The 23276-nt window shown below is 31.7% G+C and overlaps 1 protein-coding gene across 7 annotated transcripts in view; it reads right to left on the bottom strand.

The window, feature by feature from the left end:
- The window catches only part of LOC123711121 (tropomodulin-1), a 46966-nt gene that overhangs the window by 5954 nt on the left and 17736 nt on the right, over nucleotides 1-23276 (bottom strand). The window contains exons 1-6 of one of the 7 annotated variants that reach the window (XR_006753909.1): nucleotides 19096-19399; nucleotides 4897-5049; nucleotides 3591-3758; nucleotides 2785-2908; nucleotides 1897-2012; nucleotides 669-773 (exon numbers count right to left, since the gene is read on the bottom strand). Coding sequence is in view for 2 of the 7 variants with exons in the window: in XM_045663620.1 (XP_045519576.1) it covers nucleotides 669-773; nucleotides 1897-2012; nucleotides 2785-2908; nucleotides 3591-3758; nucleotides 4897-5049; nucleotides 19096-19203 (774 nt within the window). In the remaining 5 variants the exon portion in view is untranslated. Of the gene's footprint in view, nucleotides 1-668; nucleotides 774-1896; nucleotides 2013-2784; nucleotides 2909-3590; nucleotides 3759-4896; nucleotides 5050-5236; nucleotides 5380-19095; nucleotides 19400-23276 lie in introns of those variants that run through there. The other 6 variants (XR_006753932.1, XR_006753926.1, XR_006753929.1 and 3 more) reach the window with 6 other exon arrangements.

The raw sequence follows: 23276 nt of genomic DNA, 5'->3' as shown, positions 1-23276 counted from the left end.
TATGACATAAATGTATGAAAAACAATTTTGGTTGCCGTAGGTAGGAGTGTTTTTTTTTGTTTTATGTAATAAGAGGCAAACCGCCCATGGACACTAACATTGCCATCAAGCAAGAGCGTTGCCGGCCTTTGAATTAGGAAATTCTTCCAACCAATTTAAAAGTACCAATTAATGAAGACTGATATTTATAAAATAACTTAAATGATTTGTGAATTTCAATCGACCATATCTTTTGATCTCTTCCCTGTGATGGAAAGAGAAAGAGTTCTTTTGCGAAAACAGTGGAATTCGTTTGATTTAGTTTTTAACAAGGCTTGGGTGTACTCAGTGTATTGTAATCATTAATAAGAATGATAATGTCTCTTTATTAAAAATTCTTATTGGTTTAAAAAATCTCAAGAAAAGAACAAACATAAAAATTATTTATATACAAAACAATTGTTAATATTTAGGAACAATATATAAGGTCACTATACACCAGTACATAAGATTTATCAAGAATTAAGAAAAAAAATATTTTGATATATGCCTAAGGTTTCGTATAATTAAATTTAACATATATATTAAAATATGGGTTTTTAGAATCGGCTTCTGAAATCTATTTAGTTGTTATTTACTATTTATTACAAATTACATGAACATGTTTGAATCGGATAAAATTAAATTACCTTAATATTATTCCAATTGAGATCTGTCAGATTCTGGTCATTCTCCTTCACTCTTTTGATGGTATCTTCAGGGTCAGTGTCGTTTGGTGGGTCCATTGGGTACACCTGAAAATAACATTTGTACAATGTAACAAATTTTATTTTTGCCATCCCAGATATCGAACCACGGTTGCTGGGCCAAATGCCATTATGAGTATGTGGAGTAGATCCTCATTAGCGTGTGGTTCTAGTACCGCATAAAATATAGACCTTTGCAAGATATCACAATATATGGTTAATTGAAGTTTGTGGTTTTAACCTTGTTTGTTAAATAAAAGAAAAATAATCTAATTCAAAATTATATGGATATTGTAAAAAGTTGAAATCATAATTTACGAGTTGTATCTATTTAGGCTTCGTATATATATGCTTTATTTCGTAAATTTTTGTTTATATGTCTAAAAATGATCTTTTTTATTTAGACATAGACATAAAATTTATTACTAACAAAACACACACACACAGAAACACAAAAAATAACAATAATCAAACACAAAAATAATTAAAAAAAGAATAACAATTTTTTTTAAAGAAAAATTTAATTGTGTATTGCGTGTGTGCTGTGGTTGTAATTGGCACTGGCTCAGCATTATGCTGAGGAGCAGAGTTGTTCCACAGCACTGATCATTCTGCCAGAGACCAGAGCAACTAGTTCGCACCTCAGTCGCCAAAAAACAAATAAGAATCTAATACTCAGTAGAAATAAATAATAATAATAGTAAGCAGTGTAAGCAAGGAAAGAAAAAAAAATGTAAATTAAATCAAGAATAATTGTTGAGCAGATAAATAAATATTTTTGGGCGGATTAAAAACTATATTACGTGAGATTTTTGTTGAGTAAGTAGATGTTTTATTTTATAAGTGCGACAAAAATTTGATTTTAGTTGAAGATTTTTCAATGGAGGAGGGATATTATTCCAACATTATGTCGCGCTATATTTAAAACACTTTATTCTTTTAGTCATTACTACGCCACAGGAGCTTTTTGTAAAGATATTCAGGTTGTTTAGTATACACTACATCAAATAACAAACATGCCAAAGACAATTTTTTTAAATAATCAATCATCATCAAAATTTAATCATACGCAGTCAGTACTTTTTGAAATAGTTAAGCATTACCTGAAAGGATGTATATATAACTAGGTAAAATATAATTAAGTTTAATATTTTAAAAGGTTATTGTATACCTTCGGTTTAGTCGCTTTTGTGATACCGTCCCATCCGAGGCCAACTGGTTGCCCCTTGTTTAATAATGAGGCGTGGTACTGGTCCTGATTCATCATTGAGTGGAACCCGAGGATAGCTGGAATAAAAAATGATTGCTAAGTGTTTGTACTCTGTATAGGGACGCTGAAGAAAGTTTATATTATACAAGGAAAACCAACCAAAATCGAATATTAGGCAGTTTGACGTGTAAGCATTGTGTTTATAAACTCTCAGTACAAAAACCTAAGAATGAGGTATACAATTGGATTTGTAAAATTATATTTTACTATAAGATAATAATCTATACCATATAACAAAATAAATAATATGATATAATATTATGTAAAAATATTATTTGGATAAAAATTCCTTTTAGTGCTATTGCATAGCAACAACGAAACTGTTTTCTTGTGGAATGTGAGAGAATAACCAATCCAGGCCACACAAAGAAGCCCGTGATGGAGAGGTTTCTAGGACAACTGAACCTTAATTAGCCGACTTATGTTATAGGAAAACTATATTTATGCATTTTTTTTATCCTAACCTTTCCAGTCAATGAAACATGAATCAAACTCAGCAACTGTGAAATAATTGTTTCTTTAAAAAGTTTTCCCTTTCATACTTCAAGACTAACTTAAAATAGTGTTGAAGTAAAAGCCATAGGTTTAAGTAATGATATGTGAAATCCAAAAATAAATTTGACTAAATTTAAAAAACAGGTGCAAATTCCCTAACGCTGGTTTGTCCTACTTTTTAAAACATTATTATAGTTCAATACAATATGGGTATTTTCAACTCATCTAACCAGCATTTTTTTACATACAATGTCTTATAAACTTTTCAGTAAACAATAATTACAAATTACTTACCGGCAAGGTCAATGATTTCCTCCTGTGAGGCAGAGGTGAGTGCCTGCTCATATTCATCACCTAGGTCTATTGTAATTTGTTCATCTGCATCACGGACTTTCTCTGGAGCTGGTGGTGGAATCCACTGAAAATCACAAATATAGATACCATAAGAATCATTCATTTTTGACAAAACATTTGAGTTTTCAGACATAAATGTCAATCAAATAGTTTTATAGCTCTTGATCTAGATTGAACCTAGTACAAGCGCAGTCAAACACTGTTTTTCTGTATGAAGTTACATGGTCAAGATACAAATTAAGACATCAACCTAAGTGCAGGTAAGTGTTCAATAATAAATTTAGATACCATTGTAACATGGAAACATGGATATAACATTTTTAATTTGTTAATTTAAAGCCTTGAATAATTTACATTTAAATTACACAAAAAGTAAAGTATGACTTCATCACTTCCGCAAAAAGTATTACTTATCATAACTACATGTTTAAAATAAAAAAAATTATGAATAGAAACAGTAGTATTGGCATAAGTAAATTTTGGTAATTAATTTCTTAGTATTCTTTTGTTAACATAGCTTTTACACATTAAGAAAACACTTTTTAAATGGATTGAAGCTATGTATTATTTTTTCTTTATTAATTTCTTATAAACATCTATTTTATATATTTAAAAAAAATACTTTAAAAACATTCCAATAAATATTGCATCAAATACTGTGGCTTGATATGTGTCTATATATTAGATAATAATCAACATTAAAATTTTACACACCGTTTGATAGGGTTGTAGTAATTAGAGCTTACCTTTTTCCCTCTAACAACACCAGCAACATATGGTTTCACCTCTGGCCTATCAGGCGTCTCAAGTGCCTGCTTATTAATATGTTCAATCAATTTCTTACGATTCAGCGGGCCAGTGGGATCCTTTTCACATGCATAGTTTGTCCTTTGTGATGGTGGTAAAAATGTGTCCTAAAATTAATGATGATTAATTAAGTTATAAAACAAATTATGAGGTATTTTATTTAAGTGTTCACAGATATTGAACAAGAATATTCTTCTATATTAACTTTGTTGTTCACACCTCTTAAACAGAATTACACTATTTATAAGATATAAATCATTGCATTTTTTTAACAAATGTATTTGTCTACAACTTCAATACACCATAAATACAACTTAACAGGTGGATACAAAGAGTACTTGTACAAGTGTAAGTGAACCAATTTAGTTTTACAAACAAGATGGTTAGATTCTATTATTCAATGAAACTAATTTACATTACTTAATTTTTTTAAATCACCCGCTTTTAAATTAGCTGGTGTACTTATGCACTTTTTTGTTTTTATTTTTGTTGAAGAATGAGAGTGAAATACTATTTAAAAGTGTGAGAATAGACTAATAACTATAAATGTTTAAACATGTTAAATTTATGATATGACAATGTAATTTTGACCTTATTCACAACCTTTTAATCTCATTACTGTTTATTATATACTGCAGATACATAAAGAATATTAAAAAAGATATAAATTGTTGCTACAAATCACTTAATAACAAGTAAATAAGTTTTTACAGGCTGAACTGAGAAACAAAAAAATACAATATTTTTTATATATTTTTTTTTTATATAAATGTGTTAACATAACTTTATCTAATTGTAGCAGGTATTATTTTCCAATAAAGTGGAACTCAAGATAACATATTGTTAATAAAATATGAGTCATGATTGTGCCTAACACTACAGTGATAATAAAATTCATTTAGATTCATTAAAAGATTCCTTAACAACTTGTAAGGCGGAATGAGGTAATCTTCAATTACAAAGATGATGCTACTTTTAAAATTTTATCTTAATTTTGATATGTACAAAGAAGAATTCCCTATATATTTTAAAAGTCATAATATTAGATAAAGTTATTACATATAAAAAGGTATAAAACAATGTACTGTGTACCATTAAATTGCATCTTAAAGGAATAAATCTTCGATTTTTTCTTTCTGAATAACTTTTAGAAAGCAGAATAAATTACGATGCTGAGACTAACCTTAAGTTATCAGTCTTGCTGTATCAAGAGTTGAATATATAAAATAATGAAGTAAAACTTACATCGGGGTCTACTTCCTTAGCAAGCATAGTCAGTTCTTCTTGTGTCAACTTCGACAAAAGTTCGTCGACATCAATTTCATCGTATGTGGACAATTCTCTGCCGTACAACTTGGCCGGTGTCGTCATTGTCGTCGTTTTCGTACTTGACGACTTCTGCAAACACAAAGTATCACACCGTTCACATAAAATCCTTTATCATTACATAATAAGACTACACGGTAAATAAACACGACACCACACCCATAGAAATTAATCGATAACGGGAACGTTTGTATTAATCAGACACAACAGAACAGAAAACTGTGCTGAATGCTGTGTTATTTCATAAAAAAAACTTAACCTTACGTGGAATGTTTCGAATATGTATTGGTATCACTTCTTTATTTCTATAAACTCAGAACTACAAAACAGCAAGTATTATTTATTATAGCGCCAATAGCACCGTCTAACGCGAATGGATGACAATCAAAGACTGGAAAACCGATTACTAGTCAGAAAAGGAAAAATGGACATAAGTGGGAGTGAATAAAAATTACGACAGTACCTTGTGTAAAAAAGGGACAGACTGTAGTTAGAGAAGCGCAACTTGTATATGTCTTGGTGTTGTGAAAGGCTTGTTTCATTACCGGTTTTTTGTCAACAAAGTATTGAATTTTTTGGGAACACCCAAACCAGATTTTTTACCAAATTTTGGTGTAGATGCTTATTTGTTAACTATGTAAAAAAGTACTGTATGTAAGTAGTAGGTACTTACAAATTACAAAAAAATTAACAATAAAACATATAGTTATCTAAATATTTTCGCTGTGCTAATAAATTAAATATTATACATCTTAATATTTTGTTTCTATTGTATGTTTACACCTGTAGTCAAAAATTAATATAGCTTCGCAATGGGAAACCATAGTAGTTATTTGTAACCCATTATAATAACAACAACAATCGGTAGCGTTTTCATAATATCGTATCAAATAAAAAAAAACCTTTTGCATATAAATAAAAAATATTAATTAAAAAACTTTATTTAACTGCCGTAGGTATGGGAGGTCATGGCTTGTGTCAAAATACTACTACAATTATCTCTGAACAACAATAGAATATTGTGTAATATTCTATTTCATGCTTGGCCTGCCTAATGACTTGTTGCTATTGAACTCCCGTCACGAAGTCACGACCTTCCTTATTATTCATTGAGATCGTACTTTAGTCGTTCGAGTATGTATGCAAATGTCTATTTCACAAAGTCACTTCCATTATGCCTAGATAAATTAGTCGGCTCAAATAAATAGTGTATGGCTTTGCTATCGGTTGCTTTCAAGTTATGAATGAAATAAATATTAAAATTTGCCGTTTAATATGATTTTTATATTTTAGTATTAATGCTTAATATACCTAATTAAGACCTATTAAACTAAGAAACGTTAACGACTTCGTGCATCTTCCCAATTTCGAAACATTTGTAGGTAACTATGTACGCTAACTGTACTCTTAATGATATAATATAGATTTTTAATTTTTTTTTTCTAGAAGAAAAATAAAAATATTTAAATCTTTATCGAAATAGTACTCTAATTAAGCAACTGCTCAAGGCGATTTATTTAAGATATCATGCAAAAAAAATTATTGTGTAATATAGAGATATGAATTAATTGTAGTGACTCGTGATTGATTCGATAAATGTTTGGTACTGTTGACCACGCTATTACGCCAGGCTAACCGCTGGCGCATCGCCAGTCTGCTAAAATTGGTAGTTGCTATTTGCTACAGATAAACGGTATTTTAGTTGCAATCGGGCACTGGCCTTCTGAGAAGCAAAAAGAAAACTGCGAGATAGATTTCTAAACTTTATTTAAACAATACATTTTTAAAATAATTTTATACAGTCTAATATTTTTAAATAAATCTGTACTTTTGAATTAAAGCATTTCCTTACAAAATAATAATGTTCCTGGCTAGTGACGTTCCAAAATGCATAACCGATTGACCAAAAAGGTCAATGAACCGAGGAAAAAAAATAGTGTTCTCTGATTAAAAATATGATATCAATGTCAAGTCAAAATCTGCGGTAAATTTGTAAACGTTCATAAAAGTAAACCACTTCAAAAATTTAATCATTTTCAATGGCAATGTCGTTACCTTATGGACCACCTGTACAAGTTTCACCTTCTATAAGAGCTGCAAGATATGCTCTATTAGCTGTTGGGATTATATACGGTTTTAGTAAACAAATGCTGTATAGCAAAATGGAGGCCCAATGGAGAGAAGAAGAAGCAGAAAGACAGAAAAAACGAGACATAGAAAATGCTAAACTGAAAGCAAAAATTGCTGCTGAGGAGAGGGAAACAGTACGATTAATGGAATCTGGAGAACTTTTCAAGCCTGGAAGACTTTAACGAAATTAAACTATTAGTTTTGATAACTTATATTCATAATAAAAGTCGTGCCATTAATTGTGTCTTCTAGTACTCAATAGTTTAGTCACGGCGAGTACTTCGTGTTGTTTCTATAAAGGTAATTTATATTTCTTCCACACATGAACAATTGGTATTCAAAGGCAAAATCACAATGCCTTCGTGTGAGAAAGTGAAGAATTAACAAGTACCACGTATTTAACAACTTTTCACTGCGCTCGCAAGTCAACTTATACGAGCATACTTCAATTAAAATATGGTCTGGCAATTTGAAACTCCAGTTACCTAGAGCAGAGATATGAATGAATGTAGGAACATTTAATATAATACAATGATAATATTATTATATGAGTTTTATTTAATACTAAAAATATGGTGTACACTTAATGAAAACAACGAAACCGTTACTGTCACTTGTAAAAAAAATACAATCGGTTGCGTCAAGTCGTAAAAATTAAGAAGAAAAATAAAAACTTAGAAATCAATTGTTTTACATACAGTAAACTAATAACATATAATATGATAGTAAATAATCGGATGATAAAGTACCACGGTAGCCTTGTAACTGTTTATCTTAGATACCTTAATCTACCCATAACATCGTTATAGTATCTAGGTAAAATATAAATATAATTTTTGTAATGAGTACTCACAAGGTTAAAACATTACGAATACCCGTTTGCATCACGCCATATCAAATTGCTAGGTACGCAATCAAGTGTTTGTGAATTCACATGGTTTCATCGCATTTTATTGACTTTCACTCCGCGATTGATGGATATCCGACAAGCGGGAAGCTTTACACGCCGCCTTTTTATAAGTATGTATGCCTATTGCGTAAGGTGTAAGATAATATAGTAGGATTGGACTTGTCATTCATTCTCCTCATGCTTTGTAAAATACCAAACATTTTGACAATCATACGTCCAATTTTGAACTCTAAAATATTTTATATTATATGAAATCATTGCAAAAGGTAATCTATAATGCACACGCATGTGCAGGAAGGCTACAAACTGCAATCAGTGAGTTTCATTTGTCACACCGTCCACGATTATTTCTTACTAATTAAAGAATAACTTTTATTAGCCACGACAGAGTCCGCCAAGGCCCTGTAGCGTTTAATGATGAACAATTATTAAGGGAGATGATTAATTATTATGGAGATTATAATTTATAGCAAATGCGCAGTTACTCGGTATAAAAACCAAGAAAACGGTATCGGCTAAAAAATAGTCATGATTGAATGAATAAAGTTTATGGATGGGAAACCTAACTGTAACTATTGTGTGGTTATTAGCTATGAGTCAGAAGCGTGTCAAACGTTTCGGTACTTGGACACAATTAAATTATTAGTTCATTTATACTTATATATAAATTTAATATGTATTGTATATTGTTTATAAATTTGTATTCATTGCCAGTCCTTGATTTAAGAACTGGAAGTAAATGTTTTACGCGAATAGATGATATTTTGACTATATTTCCAGAATATTGGTTGTAGAGAAACCCTTTAAAAGTCTTGTCTCCATATGTTTTCGAGCTATTTAATGTTAAAAGTTGAAGATTTTTGAGTCCGACATACAAGTTGGTGTGCTCGCGATGTTTTCCTTCACAAGCAAAGAAAATCTATAATATATACAGATATACACAGCCTTTGTTATTGCGAGATATTGATTTAGAATTGCACGCAACGGGTAATCCACTTGTTCAACACTGCTCTTGCACACTGCTTGTGCCAATAGATAGATAATACCAGCAAGAAAACAGTGGCGCTACAACCTGTATCTAGTTCGTGGTCATTATTTTTTCTTAATAGGCAAGTCGCTGATTAGCCTTCTATGCCTGACACACACTGTCGATTTTTGAGTCTAAGGCATGCCGGCTTTCTTAACGGTATGATCAAGTGTTAAATGCGCACTTTGTAATCTTTTTTTTTAATTTGGTACACAGCTATGATTCAAACGCACAGGGTTAGGGCGCACGTTACATAGATAATATATAATATAAATGATTAAATAGCGCACTACTGTCTTCCTGTTTCCGTTGCTGACAACGTATGCTGCGAACGTTAAGTGCCTCAAGGCACATAAATTCCGTTACAAAGACTAAAGTAATATAACGTAACTTACGACTTTACCGGATTAAACAGCGCTGTCACAGTTCTATTATTATTTGATATGCATAATGCGTATTGCATTCATCCATAGAACATAATATCTCAATGCATTCATCATCGATCCATTTGCTAGCTTTTCGGTGAAGGAAACGTGAGGAAAGCTAAACATTTTTGAACTCGCGGCCTCTTGGGCACACACAGGCCCTCTCGTGTCGGGGGCCCATTGCATTTTGCCAACCCTGGTTGTTACGTCACTGGTAAAAATGTAGTTATTTGAAACTCGCATGAAATAGGCAATATTATAAACCATACAATACTCTGTCATTAGAAAATAAATAAAACGCTATAACTCATCGCAGCATGTTCTAATAATGTTTATTATCTAGGTCGAGTTTATGGTAATGTTTTATGACTGACTGAGAAAGATAGATTTATAACTGGTGGGCCATGAAAGATGTATTAAAATTAAATTCCCGTATCTATTTCTAGGCTCCATAAATCCTCAGAGTCCCAGTGTTTAAGCGGTAGATTTTTTCAATTTGTTCTTTTTCCACCAACCTAATCATTTAAGTTAGGTATTCCTCATATAATATTAGTGAAACAGAAACAGTGATTGGCTCTGACCGCACGAGGGCTTCAAACAATTGTTCCGTACATAGATTAATTGATGTACATTATTAAAAATATTTCATGTGCATGAGACAAATTGCAATTACTCCGCCGTTAATAATTGGTAACAAAACACGTATTAGGTAATCGTTTGATAAAACGTTATTACGACACGGTTGGTTTCGGTTAGTGGTTTGTGCTCGACTGCGTTTAAATTTGAATTCCATTTCTAGTTGCATGCATATGGAAAAGTCAAATGCCTCATACAATGTTTTGGACAGCAATCTAAGAGGTCGATCTAAGTCTTCTACTAGAGGCTCACGCAAACGACCGACAAGAGTTGCTATTATGAATGTTGATTTCATACATCATAATCCTTACAGTAAAATCACAAGAATATTCACGAAACGACTTCTATTTTAACTAACCGACCAGTAGACAATGGGATCAAAGCGCAAGACATTAGAAAGAACTCCACTTTTATTGTCTATGCGAGTCAAAACAAGTGAACTGATAATAGTTGAAATGTAAGATTCCTGTATAATTAAAATGTTATTATAACTTTCCGGTTAGTATAAAGGTGTGATATCGTAACTAAATGACTTTTTAAGTATTTCACCTAAATAGAAAATAGCGTAAAATTAGTTTTCAACACGCAAGTGTTTTGTGAAACCGGTTTTTACTTCGCCTAAAATGCCAAAGTGGAACAGTTTGCAACTTTTTGCGTAAAAACTCGTAAATCATGAATTTGGAACGCGTTGGGCGTGCTTGCTGATAGGTTTTACTTATAAGTTGAAATTAAAATATAGAACATAGTCTGTTCTTATAATTGCCTCTTGGCGGTAGAGCAATCGTTAAAGGGCTTCCATACTAACGACTTATTGCCCCCAAGAAAAAGACTTCACTATCAAAGAATTAATATCTATTCAAATTTAAAATAAGTTCGGTAATTTTTTGGTCTCAAATAAACAAATTATATGTGTTTATTTTAAACTCTACGACAAACGCATTGAGGACAAGAACATATATTGTATATATCATTGTTTATAACGACCGCGAATTAAACCAGTTATTTATTATAATTTAACATCCTTGCTAATCAGCTACGTATATTACGTAATGGTGTCGTAAATAATTTATGTAAAATTATCTTATTTACATAGGTATGTTATGTAGTGCCAAATGAGGTTAATAATACGTAGCAATTATTTGATTTGTTAAACGTTATTGCAATTATTATGTTATTTAGATGTTGAGTATAATTTTTATTGTATTTTGTAATTACACGATCATGGCAAATTAATTATTTAAGTCCAAGAATGCATATATACATATAGTAGATTTTAGCTTTATTTGTTTTAAATTTAATCAGTTCCTTGTTGTTGTAAAGATTTTTGCGCTTTTTTGTATTTTGTAAAACCTACCCACCCACAACTCAAGTCCTGTCACACATCCACAAAACATTCTTGTGATTGATAGACCATAGATTAAATAAATATTTATGTACTTATTATTTAATTTACCTAATAGCTTAAGTAATCGTTGACACTTAATAAACACAGCTACACACAGTACAGCTGTTAATACAGTCATAACGCAAGTCAGGCATACAAAAAGTCATGGTATTAGTCGATTTATATGGTTAAAATAGCCGATCATTGACAATAAAGCTGCTAAATAGCATCACAAATGAATTTTATTTTGCCCTACATTTTATTGGTAAATTATAAGTTGTTACAGTATAGCCATAATAATTATTAATATATTTAATTAAGTATTTTAGAAAGTTGTTCCTCTGGTCAGGCAACCCACTGCCTGTCTCAAGTTAAAATCTTTCATTATTTTAGGTGTGCCTCAGATTTCTGTATCTGTTTTGTGTTTATTTATTTTTTCCAAATAGTAGATGATGAGCCTTCTATGCCTGACAAGAACAGTCGCCACGATCGAGGTTTTTTGGAGTGCTGAGAGTGAGAGCAACTTAAGCCTTTAAGGACATACATGTAGAACGTTCAGGATTCAAAAAAAAAACTATTATCAAAATTGCGTTGTCGTTTCTGAACTGGCGCTGTCAAGTGAATTGGTATATATGTCGCAGCCAACTAGCCTAATTAGCCGTTCAATTAACAGCCTAGCCTTTAAACTAAACGGCGCCGTTTAGCTAAAAGCCTAAAAGATATTCAAACGTAGAGTTTGTTACAACGTTTAATAAACTGGCTGGCTAATGCTTGGGCCATTCGTACGATCAGTCATTATTTAGCAGAAATAAAAAAGACGAAACATATGACATTAAAAATATATTTCTTTTAAAATTAAATTGCTTAAGTCAAATTCACATTATTATTGTCACTACACTCTTCCATTGTACTTGTTGTTTTTCGTGAAACATTCGAAAACACCATCAAAGTTGTAGTTTGCCGACGCCATATTGACAGTTGACAGAAAGTGGAACTAAATTGAAATTAACAGTCAACAGGCTAGGCAAGTAATGAAACGTCATTGATCCAAGTTATTTGCCTAGCTATCTCATCAACAGGCTGAACATCTTTAAGGCGGCTAGGCTGTTAATTGAACGGCTGATTAAGCTAGTTGGCTGTGACATATATAAAACATAAGTTTCCTTGCTCTGTAGCTGTCAATAGAAGGCAACTGAAGTAGGCAAACATAAATTTAACGATAATCCTCTATAGGCCGCCTACGTGAGTTATAACGACGCACATCTCTCGCTTTTTATCCTATGTATTCTTGTTTTCTAGAATGTGAATACATAGTTACATAATTTTCAAGATTATGTATCTAAAAACTCCTACATTAGCATATTAACTACATTTCCATCGTGTTTATTAAAATATTGGAACTAATTTTATTCAACTCACTCGTTTATAACTCCATGATATGTAATAAATAATGTGAAAGCGATGGTCCCAAGGTTTCAATTGCTGTTTGAAGCTATACATATTTTGTATCAGTAGGGCAAGTAGGAACAACGTAGTGGACATTCCGCGATGAAATAGCAAGGTCATTGTCCGCCCACAGTCAGCATTTATAATATTTGACTCATTTCCTAGCCACACGTTAGTCTCACCAAAGCAATAATTTATAACAATAAAAGTCTGCATCAAAGAAAACATTCGTAATAATTATTTTGTAATGCCTATACGTTATTCATAGGGAATCTGTGAAATGAAAACCTGTTAATTTGATCCGATATTAATTTAAGTGAAGGGTACCAAAACGGGACTGTACGATGTACGGAAATGCTGTTTGCATTAGCGTACAGGACTTACCTAAAAGGAATAGGAATAATTTCTTATGAAATGCTTAAGCAAGGATTATATGACGAATTAATATATTTATAATGATTCACAAAATCCTAAATGGCAAGTTATGTTTCCAAGATTTTTATTTATTTTATTAATATCTCGTTGAATAATAGTACATATAAAAAGATGTAACATAAATTATTACCGAGGCAACAGGCGACCGTGTCGCTAACAAGGAAAAATAAAAGGAAATGCTAAGGTATATATATATTATATTTTTGAATCTAATAGGTAACTAGGGGATCAGCCTCCAGTGCCTGACACACGCCGTCGATTTTTTGGGTCTACGACATGCGCTATTACATAAATTCTATTGGTGTACAGCCGAGGATCGATTCTACGAGCTCAGGTAGTCACACGCCGAAGCCAACACTGCCCAAGGGAGACTACAACATGTGTTTAAAACAACAAAATGTACTAGATTTTGTTCGAAGAAAACCTTGAAACAAGGTACTTTAGTAGGTATATTCTACGCAAACCACTCACAAAGTATTAAATATGGCGATATCATTTAATAAGCTCTTATTAATTTTATCGGTGTAGTGGCGTCATGATACTCGATTCGTGTTTACGAACACATTTAGTACATTATATCGGTAATGTTGATGTTCTGGAACAGATTTAGCTTGGGATTTGTGGAGCGACTTACACATTTCACTTCACGTAACATAACAGGAAGTATTAGCTGTAGACGGAAAGAGCTTAAGATTGATAAATAAAGGAAGGATCGTATACTAAATCGGAACACATGGTTAATTATAAGGTACTTAGAAAAGATTCAAAGACTTTTTCTACTTCAAACTTATTCTGTCTCAACCTGGATAAAAAACCATGGTAAAAGTTTGTACCTAAAGATAAAAACTTCAGTATTTTTATGAATACACAAAATAAAAAATAAATGGCGCTACAGCCTTTTTATGTCTGCGCCTCAGATGTAAGTATGTGTTTCATAATCATTTGTTAATCGAATAGGCAAGTAGGTGATCAGCCTTCTGTGCCTGACGCACGCCGTCGACTTTTTGAGTCTAAGACAAGCCGGTTTTCTTTCACCGTTCGAACTAATGTTAAATGCGCACATAGAAAGCAAAACCAATGGTGCACAGCCGGAGAGCGAACCTACTACCTCAGGGATGAGAGTCGCACGCTGAAGCCGCTAGGCTAACACTGCTCAAAACGGTATAGTGGTCAAATGTTTTAAATATCCAGAAACGTGAAGTTGATTGAACCATAAAAAATTTAGGTAATATAGTATTGTCTTTGGTTGACACACTTTTACACATTGAAAGAAAACATTTTTTAACCGGATTAAAGCTAATGTAAAATAATTATAAGTTTATAATAATACAAATAGCTTTAATCCGGTAAAAAAATGTTTTCTTTTAATGTAGGTATGGTTCAAAACAGCTCTTTGTGCTTAATACGAGTAGTAAAGGTTAAAATATACATTGAAATAGAATGTTGTGGCCTTTTCAACATATGTAGTCAACTGTTGGTAGTAAAAACATCGCATTGTACTGGCAACAAACAAAAGACAAGTTTAAGCTCACGTCATCTGTATTAATCTATCTCACTGACACTTTTATTTAGCCAACCTTTGCATTTCGTGTATTTTTAGAACATACTTTTTATTTGACTTCCAAAAATGTACGTATCTCGCGGGGAGAGGCAGTCTGTGCTATTTTCGAGTCGACCTAAAACATTTCTATAACGTTGTATCACAGGAACATTGTAATGCGATTCTGCACCTTGTTTACTAACATTAGAGTTCGTTTTTCTCTGAATAGGTATTGAATAAAGGTTTATATTTATACTATGTTCTTTTGTTTTTCTGAACTCTGTTATAGTTGAACTCCGCCAAGATAATAGAACGTGAGAAGTGATTTATAAGCTTCTAATATTACGAGTTAGGACACGTCATCCTATTAATCACCATAGACTAGCAGACTATTATCTGTCGTCTATGCATAGACTATGCTCGATATTCAATAATATATTATTTAAAAAAGGAATCCTTCCACATCAATTTGTTTACAATATATTAAGCCAAAAAGTGCCAAGCGGGGATCTTAAGTCTTTAAGAATATTGACGTGTCACAAGTGTTTCCCATTCCTGTGTGCTCGCAAACATTCATTATTGTATTTAGTTAGCTTGTCCGAGGCAATTAGCACTTTGGTGGGCTGTCAACGCGCTCATCCAGTTCACTGACGAAACTTTATGAGTCCAGTGAACCAGAAAGATATGTAGATAATTTGCATAACAAAATAACCTTTATATTTTGGGATTACAGTGCATTTTTGCATGCACAAATATTATGTTCTGACTTAATATCCAGGTTTACCTGAACAACACATTCAATGCATCTTCAAGTATGAAATATATGATTTATTTTTGAATTATTTTGCTTTTAGTTATACATTAACTAACTTTAGATATATTGCCTTCTTCGTTGTATAGGTGTTCTCAAATGATACGGTATACTGACTTAAAAATAATATTTTAGAATTTAAACTAAAAAAGTTTCAACACCATGTCCCTGCTTAGAGATGCCCTAGTCTTGCTTTGGAGGAGCAGAAGGTTAGATATGGAGTTTCAGAATGGGAGGTAAATAACTCTTTCATTTAATGAAATTCGCGAGTAAAATGTAGGCTGCCTACTAAATTAGATAAGTACGTAATTTATTAGTAACTCCTAATATAATTACTTAGTCTTTTCTATTCTTTTTTAATAATAATTACGAATCTATATGTAACCATTTTAATACTTCCATATTATTGCAAGTAGGTTATATGTCATCGACACCCATATATTAGTTACTTTAGTCCAATATCATTCTTTAGTCATATATCATGTTTGATTAGTATTGCGAACCTTAATAGAATATCGCAAAAATTCCGCATTAGTAATAACTAACCTAGTTGAGGTTAGACGTGTGACCAGTGGGTGTATACCACATTCACTGCATAGCGTAAAATGAGGAATTTCCTGTGTATTTCTGTCGAGTTTCACCACAAATATAAACATTATGGTGGTTTAGTGGCGCGTGCGTCGACCCCGTGCGTAGCCCCATACGACTATTAGAATCTTACTCCGACCATGCAAATATAATACCTCAACCTGAGACAGTCAATGCGATATGGTGGAGCCTATGCTGCAGCAGTCTGTTTTAGTTTTGTGTAAATGTAATATATTTAGAATGAGGAATTTTAATAACAATAGAAGCCAAAATCTATTTCCAGGTTCGTTTGTTTATTTTCGCAATTGTTTTGTGGCGAGTTGAAGATAAATATAACATACCTATTAGACTTGACCAAACATTTTCAAGTCTGCATCTTCGATTGTTCATGCTCATGTGTTGAAAGAAAACATCGCGAGGAGCCAGCATGTCCACCGCCCAACATGCCGTACACATACATTCATGCATCCGTTAATCTTTGGCTGAACACATTGTTGCGAATAAAGGATAAAGAAACGGAACTCTCAAGCCAAGACCGAGGGTTGTAGCGCCACTAAATGTTTCAAGGTTCAAATTTGTCCTAAACAATATTGTTCTTAAATAAAGTTCAGTTGTTTTTGGTGTTTGTATATAGTTAAGACACAGCTGCATTGTTTTTTTTTTTAAATCTAGAGCAGATTGATAAATCTTTCGTCAAAATTTTAACATAATGAATTATTTACTTTATATTACTATTATACATAATTCACCATTTCACCACCTCACAATTTTTCACATCAGATTTATATATCGATATACCTATATCCTATCTATAGGTAATACAACTTAGAAGAATCTAGATTCCGCTGTAGACTTGAGCTATACAATATTATTTAGTAAAGCATTAAAAACCATATTACACAGGATCTTAATAGTAAGAGAGAGAAATGTCTCACAAAATACCGTTTAACCCTAACCCTAAATAAATATCTATATCAAACAATATAATATTCAAACTATTCGGATTAATTATCAATTTATAATTAAATTTAGCATTGGTTTAAATTGAGTTAACTTATAATTATATTATTATTTTACTATCAACTATTCTTCCATTTAACATTAGACGTATAAAATACATTTGCTTTATTATAAACCAGCGAAAACTCATGAACCTTTATCAATAATGGTTACATATATTGGTGAAAATCGCTGTAAATCCTCAAATTTTGTTCAAAATCCTTTATTTATCGACAGATCGCGGCTTGATATATCATATAGAAGTTATATAAATTCTATAGATTTTCCCTACAACTCAAGAATATATCTCTTGTCGTTAAGGCAGCGTTGTTACTGTGGCCGTTTGTTGTCTGACTTTGCAAATCCAACTACTAGGAAAAAGTCTTTTTATTTTCAGGTATATTTATTAGAGAGATTTCCCGCTATAACTTCACAAAGTTTACCTCTTTATGTTCAGAATTTTAGATATAGGAAATGCGAAATGCATGAAATTCCTACAAAATAAATTCATTTTAGTAAACTAATGAAACAGACATACATTGTTTAAAATACAACAAGAATGGCTCTTTGTACTTTTGTATTCTTTGAACAATGGACGCTAAGAGTTATTGCTTTTATGTATGTTACTAATTTCTACTTGAATAACTATGTCCATACAAACTTTTACACCTATTCTAATGCCAATATAATGTTTAAAGAACTTTATTTCTCATGACAAAAAATGTGGTTTATTTACATGAGAAACTTAATATATACGAACGACATACACGCCATCAGCCGTCCTAATTTTAGTCTAATAAGTTCATTCTGATATGTTTTTAATGCACTTTTGAATTTAAATTTTAGACGGTAATTGATTAAATATTTAGCCGTGTTAAGCTAAAAATTTTAATAATAGTGCTCTTTCTAGAGATATACTAGTTTAATGTAACGATGGGATGGATTACCTATGAAATAGTTATGTAGGTGTATTACCTGGCTATGGAAGTTATGAGAGCTTTATCGAATAAAACTGTCGTTTAAAGAGAAAATGGACTGAATCAGCAAAAGTAACAGTTTGTTTTTGTTAAATGTATTTAATGAATGTTATATCATTGAGTGTATTACGTAAAAAATATTTTAATTTTCCCTAAACATATATTATGATTTTATAAATAAACGCTTGTTCACAGAGATAACAAAAATCTCCATCAATTTTGCTTTTCTTGCATCAAGAGTGTTTTTTCATTAATCCGTAAGAATCCGCAAGTAACTATTTTAAGTAGTAACTTGTTATTTCAAAGACAAGAACAAATAAATAGAAATCAAATCAAATAAGCGAATCTTAAGCAATTTTTTAACACGTTTCAATTCGTCACTCTTAAAATACAACATTGAGAAACAGTTGGAATGCTCCAGCGTGATATAAAAATATTGTATACCAGCACATCTGAATTCAACATTAGAAATTCTGTATTTTTAGAGGTAGGTAAGCGGGTGCGTCATTTAATACAAAATTTGCCTGGCACACGTATTTCCTTCACCTTGCTACATTCTGTTTAATATCAGCGCCTATGACATCGCCCGTGACATCAAATTGCTGCAGTCCAAAATAAACACTAGAACAAAGATACCGAGGAGAAAATATCTTGCCCGCAAACCGAGGATGCAGGAATCGCTAAGATCAAAGGCAAGTGAAGTGAAAATTATCTTCAAATACCAGAGCGGCAGTAAATAAGACGTCACGGCAAAAATACACCTGAGGAATCACGATCAAGGCCACGGTCTTAATAGGGAAATATGCTCACTGATGGGGATTGGACTCGACGCGTTGTCCTTGTGATAGTTTCCACAGTCTCCACGGTCTCCTCCACTTCCTCGCCGCCTTTGTTCCATGATCCAAAGAACTCCGTCATTATGTCTAACTTAATTTACACCGTTCACTTATTTCGCACTTTTAAAGCACTGCACCAACACAACAAGAGCCATGCCTTTTATCTCGGCATCTCTTCAAGGCATACTTTGTATCGCGAATCAAGGTAAGTTTGTTACAACGACGGAGGAGACGGCTAGAGCTGATCTTGCCCAGAATCCTACTGGAAAACTGAAATAACCGGCGCGTACAAAAAGCACCAGCCAAAACACATGCGCGATTATTATTAGTTGGACGATCTAGTCGAGAGAGCTAAGTGTTGGTGCGACCTTTACACAAATAAAATCAAATTGATACTAAACCAACGTTTTGTTACGCGAATAATTTTGCTATTTTTTAATACATTCTGCGCGCGCGCTGGAGACTTTTATGTAGCAGTAATGGCTTCTGTCACATTTCTATACTTTTATAAGTGATAAGTCTATAACCTACTTATAGTTCTGTAATAAAATATTGCAGCTCAATGTGTATTTGGAAATCCACGTAACTTAATTGCAAACCTGAATTGGTATAACGAATTGCTTTGAAATTCATAGTTTAGACATCTGTGAGTAAATAAGTATGTTAAGACAAACACTTTTTGAACGGATTAAACCTATGTATTATTATTAAAACTTATAGCTATTTACATAATTCTAAAAAAAAAATTCGACGTTTTGCGTACTTTTCAATGTGCGTGGTCACGGTGATTTAAAATTTAGAATTATGTAAATAACTATAAGTTTTAATAATAATACATAGCTTTAATACGTTCAAAAAGTGTTTGTCTTAATGTGTAAAAGCTATTTTAACAAAAGACAATAAATAAGTATGTTTTTTACATGTGTGTTTTACAGTCCTTCCAATAAAAGGACTCTAGCGAAATTATAGCTTTTTTTTTCTAATGCGACATCATATTTGTCTTGTAAAATTAGATAAAAAAAAACCTAAAATATTGTATACCGCGATCCACAAGCAGCGTAGGCGCCGACAGTTTTCTCTTAGTATAAACATGCGGTTCAAACACTTTGCAATATCAACCAGCCTATTATCCGAAATTAAATTTTACTCCACGCTAATAGAGTCTATTTTATCAATATTTTATATATTTTAATAAGCAAATATTAAAGTGTAACGAATAAAGGAAACTAAATACTGCACTTGCATCGTTAAGGCTGGTTTATTTCTTTTATGTGGGTCACATATTCCGTAACATTTTAATATATATCTAGCCATGATTCATGAAAATTCATTGTTACTCATACAATTAATTAACGCATATATTAAATTTGTACCATTGTTTTTTTATTCTAATCTTAAGCATCTTAATAAAAATATGGTATATTTTATTTAAGAAAAGTAATTAGAACGCCGCGCATAATTTATTTAATTATAATAATTATACAATTGAACAGTAATTATTAATTACTCGTAATGTCGCTAACAACTACTTCGTTGTACCATATTTTGTAACCTAATAGTTGTATAGAAATTTTGTGATGTTAAATAATATTATGAAGGTACGTTTTCATAATAAAAATAACCCTTGCTATTGTTTACGTGTTGTAGTATGTCATACTTGACGCCATTTGTTAGATATGAGACACAATCAAAACCAAATTTTATCGGAAAAACAGTCCTAATTAAAACATCGTAAATACAACCAACTCACGCAACTCCAGTATGATTTTATCAGCTACTTCCATTGACGTCATTCTCATCCTGCTTCAAGGTGACTTACCTGTAATAACAGCAAATAAGTTTATTAATTTTATTGACATTTATACCGGGAAGTTATTCATATCTATAATTTTGGGTTGTAATCAATGTAATCTATGTAATATGTGTGGTTATACAATGTAGTAATTTTATGTGTAGTAGTAACAAGAACGTTGGCGGTTGATATGAACTATCTCCGAAATATAATTCGACTGATTTTAATAGATAGTATGTGATGAAATTCGCCCTAATTGAGCAAAGTGCAGACACTTTTCTGCTGCATTAATAATTTTTCTAAAGTAGATCAGCCTTATGTGTCTGACATAGCCGGGCATGATCGAATATGCCTTTGGATTGGGAATTTCTCGCTAACACTGCTTGGAATACCAAAAGTATTGTCAAATGTTGCATCGCGTCCTTGTCAATAGCCGAGGTCACCTTGACTTGGTGCCTACCATGAATTTTCTTAAAACAATCCAGTTGCGATGCAGTTGAGTTTAGATACCTAAAATCAATAGCATTTTTTCGAACCACATTCGCAAGACCGAATGAAAGAACGATAATTATGTTTGAGGTTTCTATGTAAGTTTTGAAACTTAACTGTCAAACTGACTTCGACATATGTTTCCATAAAAATAAATAAAATATACAATTATTTTAATTAATTCATCGATCACAATAAGCTATTATGTCTTTATATATATTTATTTAATTTAAAACTATTCTTTCGATATATTTAAAACGTAAATTTTCTGGTGCTATGACAGTTGACACTTATTATTTTTAAAGGTTCCCGTCAAATTTTGATAGGAGCTTTCAATATCTTGGTATATATATGATGCGGTAAGTATTGTTCACAATTTTTTTCTAAAAAATAAATACCTATATGGAAGGTATTTCTGATACCATGAATTCCTGATAATTCGCAAATGATATGACAAGTCATCTTATAACAGGAAAATCATAGGTACTATAAACGATAATAAAAATGAATTCTTTTAAATTGTATAAAATTAGTTGATACGTTAACTAATTTAAATAATATAAATAATTATATTTTCTTTACAGCTTAACCTGACAACTCGCTGAATTGAGAGACAATATGAATTATATGTTTATATCCAATTGAACATTGCTTGAAGACATCTTATTATTTACCTATTATAAATTTGAAAAATACCTCTATTATTTATATTTGTGCATAGCAGCTAACTTTCACACAACTTCCTCTATACTTGATATTTTCCTTACTAGGCATGCTTGGTAGACCGCAACGCAATAATGCGACAATAACTTCATATAATATTGATATTCGTACCTAATGTTTTCGTATAACAGTCTTTTAATCGAGATTGATTGATTCATGAAACAGTAATCACAACTTTCCATTACATAAATATTAACAACGTTTCTCGTCTATGGAAAACAACAGTTTTTGCTACTCGTTGACTCTTGGAATTGTAGAAATATCTATTTTCTTCTTCGCTATTAGAATTTGTAGGTCAGATGATCGATGGAAATCAGACATTGACATACATATTTTTATTACGAGTCAAAAAAAATATCAATTTGTATTTAAATAACAAAAACACACACACAAGATCGAATAAATGTAATGTTTCGGTGGAAATAAAGGGTTTTTTATTTATATTATTAACTTCTAAACTAACAAATATTTATTTTGTTTGTTTCTAATTAAGTAAAAATACTTTAATTATTTCGCTTGACTAAATATTAGATAGACTGAGATACTCAGAGTCAGCGCCCTTAGATGATTTTTGCGCCAAAATGACGCATAAAAAAGTGAATGTCATGTCAATGTTAGGTTAGCTTAATTTAACGATAGGGACGAAACACAGATCACCAGAGCATTCGTTTTCTTGACAACTAATGCTCTGGTGATCTGTGAAATCTTACAAGTTGATATCGAAACTACATCTCGTCGTCGTATTACAGGATATCATACAAGTTAAATGGAATTAAGAAAACAAATGAATCGACTGAGTCACGACGGCGAAGTTTGGTAGATATGAAATGTGTTAAAATACTTAAATAAATCGTTAAAAAGAGGAAATAGTTTAGAATGGCATTGAGCTGCTATTAATAGAAGATTATTTTGATTGTTGGCTGGCATGTTTACAAATTAATGTTAAACTTATGTAATTAATTTATGTAAAAATGCAGAATATTACATATGTTATTTCGTGAGTTAATTTATAGGAAATATAGTCGGATTTTAATAGTAAGTAAAAAGTTTAAACTTGGTGAGATAAATACATTTCGTATTTATCTTACCGGGTATATCGGGATTGTTTGTTTCGAGAGAAATTTTCGTACTGATTTATGAGAGTTAGGCTA

The sequence above is a fragment of the Pieris brassicae genome, chromosome 1, assembly GCF_905147105.1.
Source record: "Pieris brassicae chromosome 1, ilPieBrab1.1, whole genome shotgun sequence".
In the NCBI taxonomy this organism is placed as follows: Eukaryota; Metazoa; Arthropoda; class Insecta; order Lepidoptera; family Pieridae; genus Pieris; species Pieris brassicae.
This window is presented reverse-complemented; position numbering and strand designations above follow the sequence as displayed.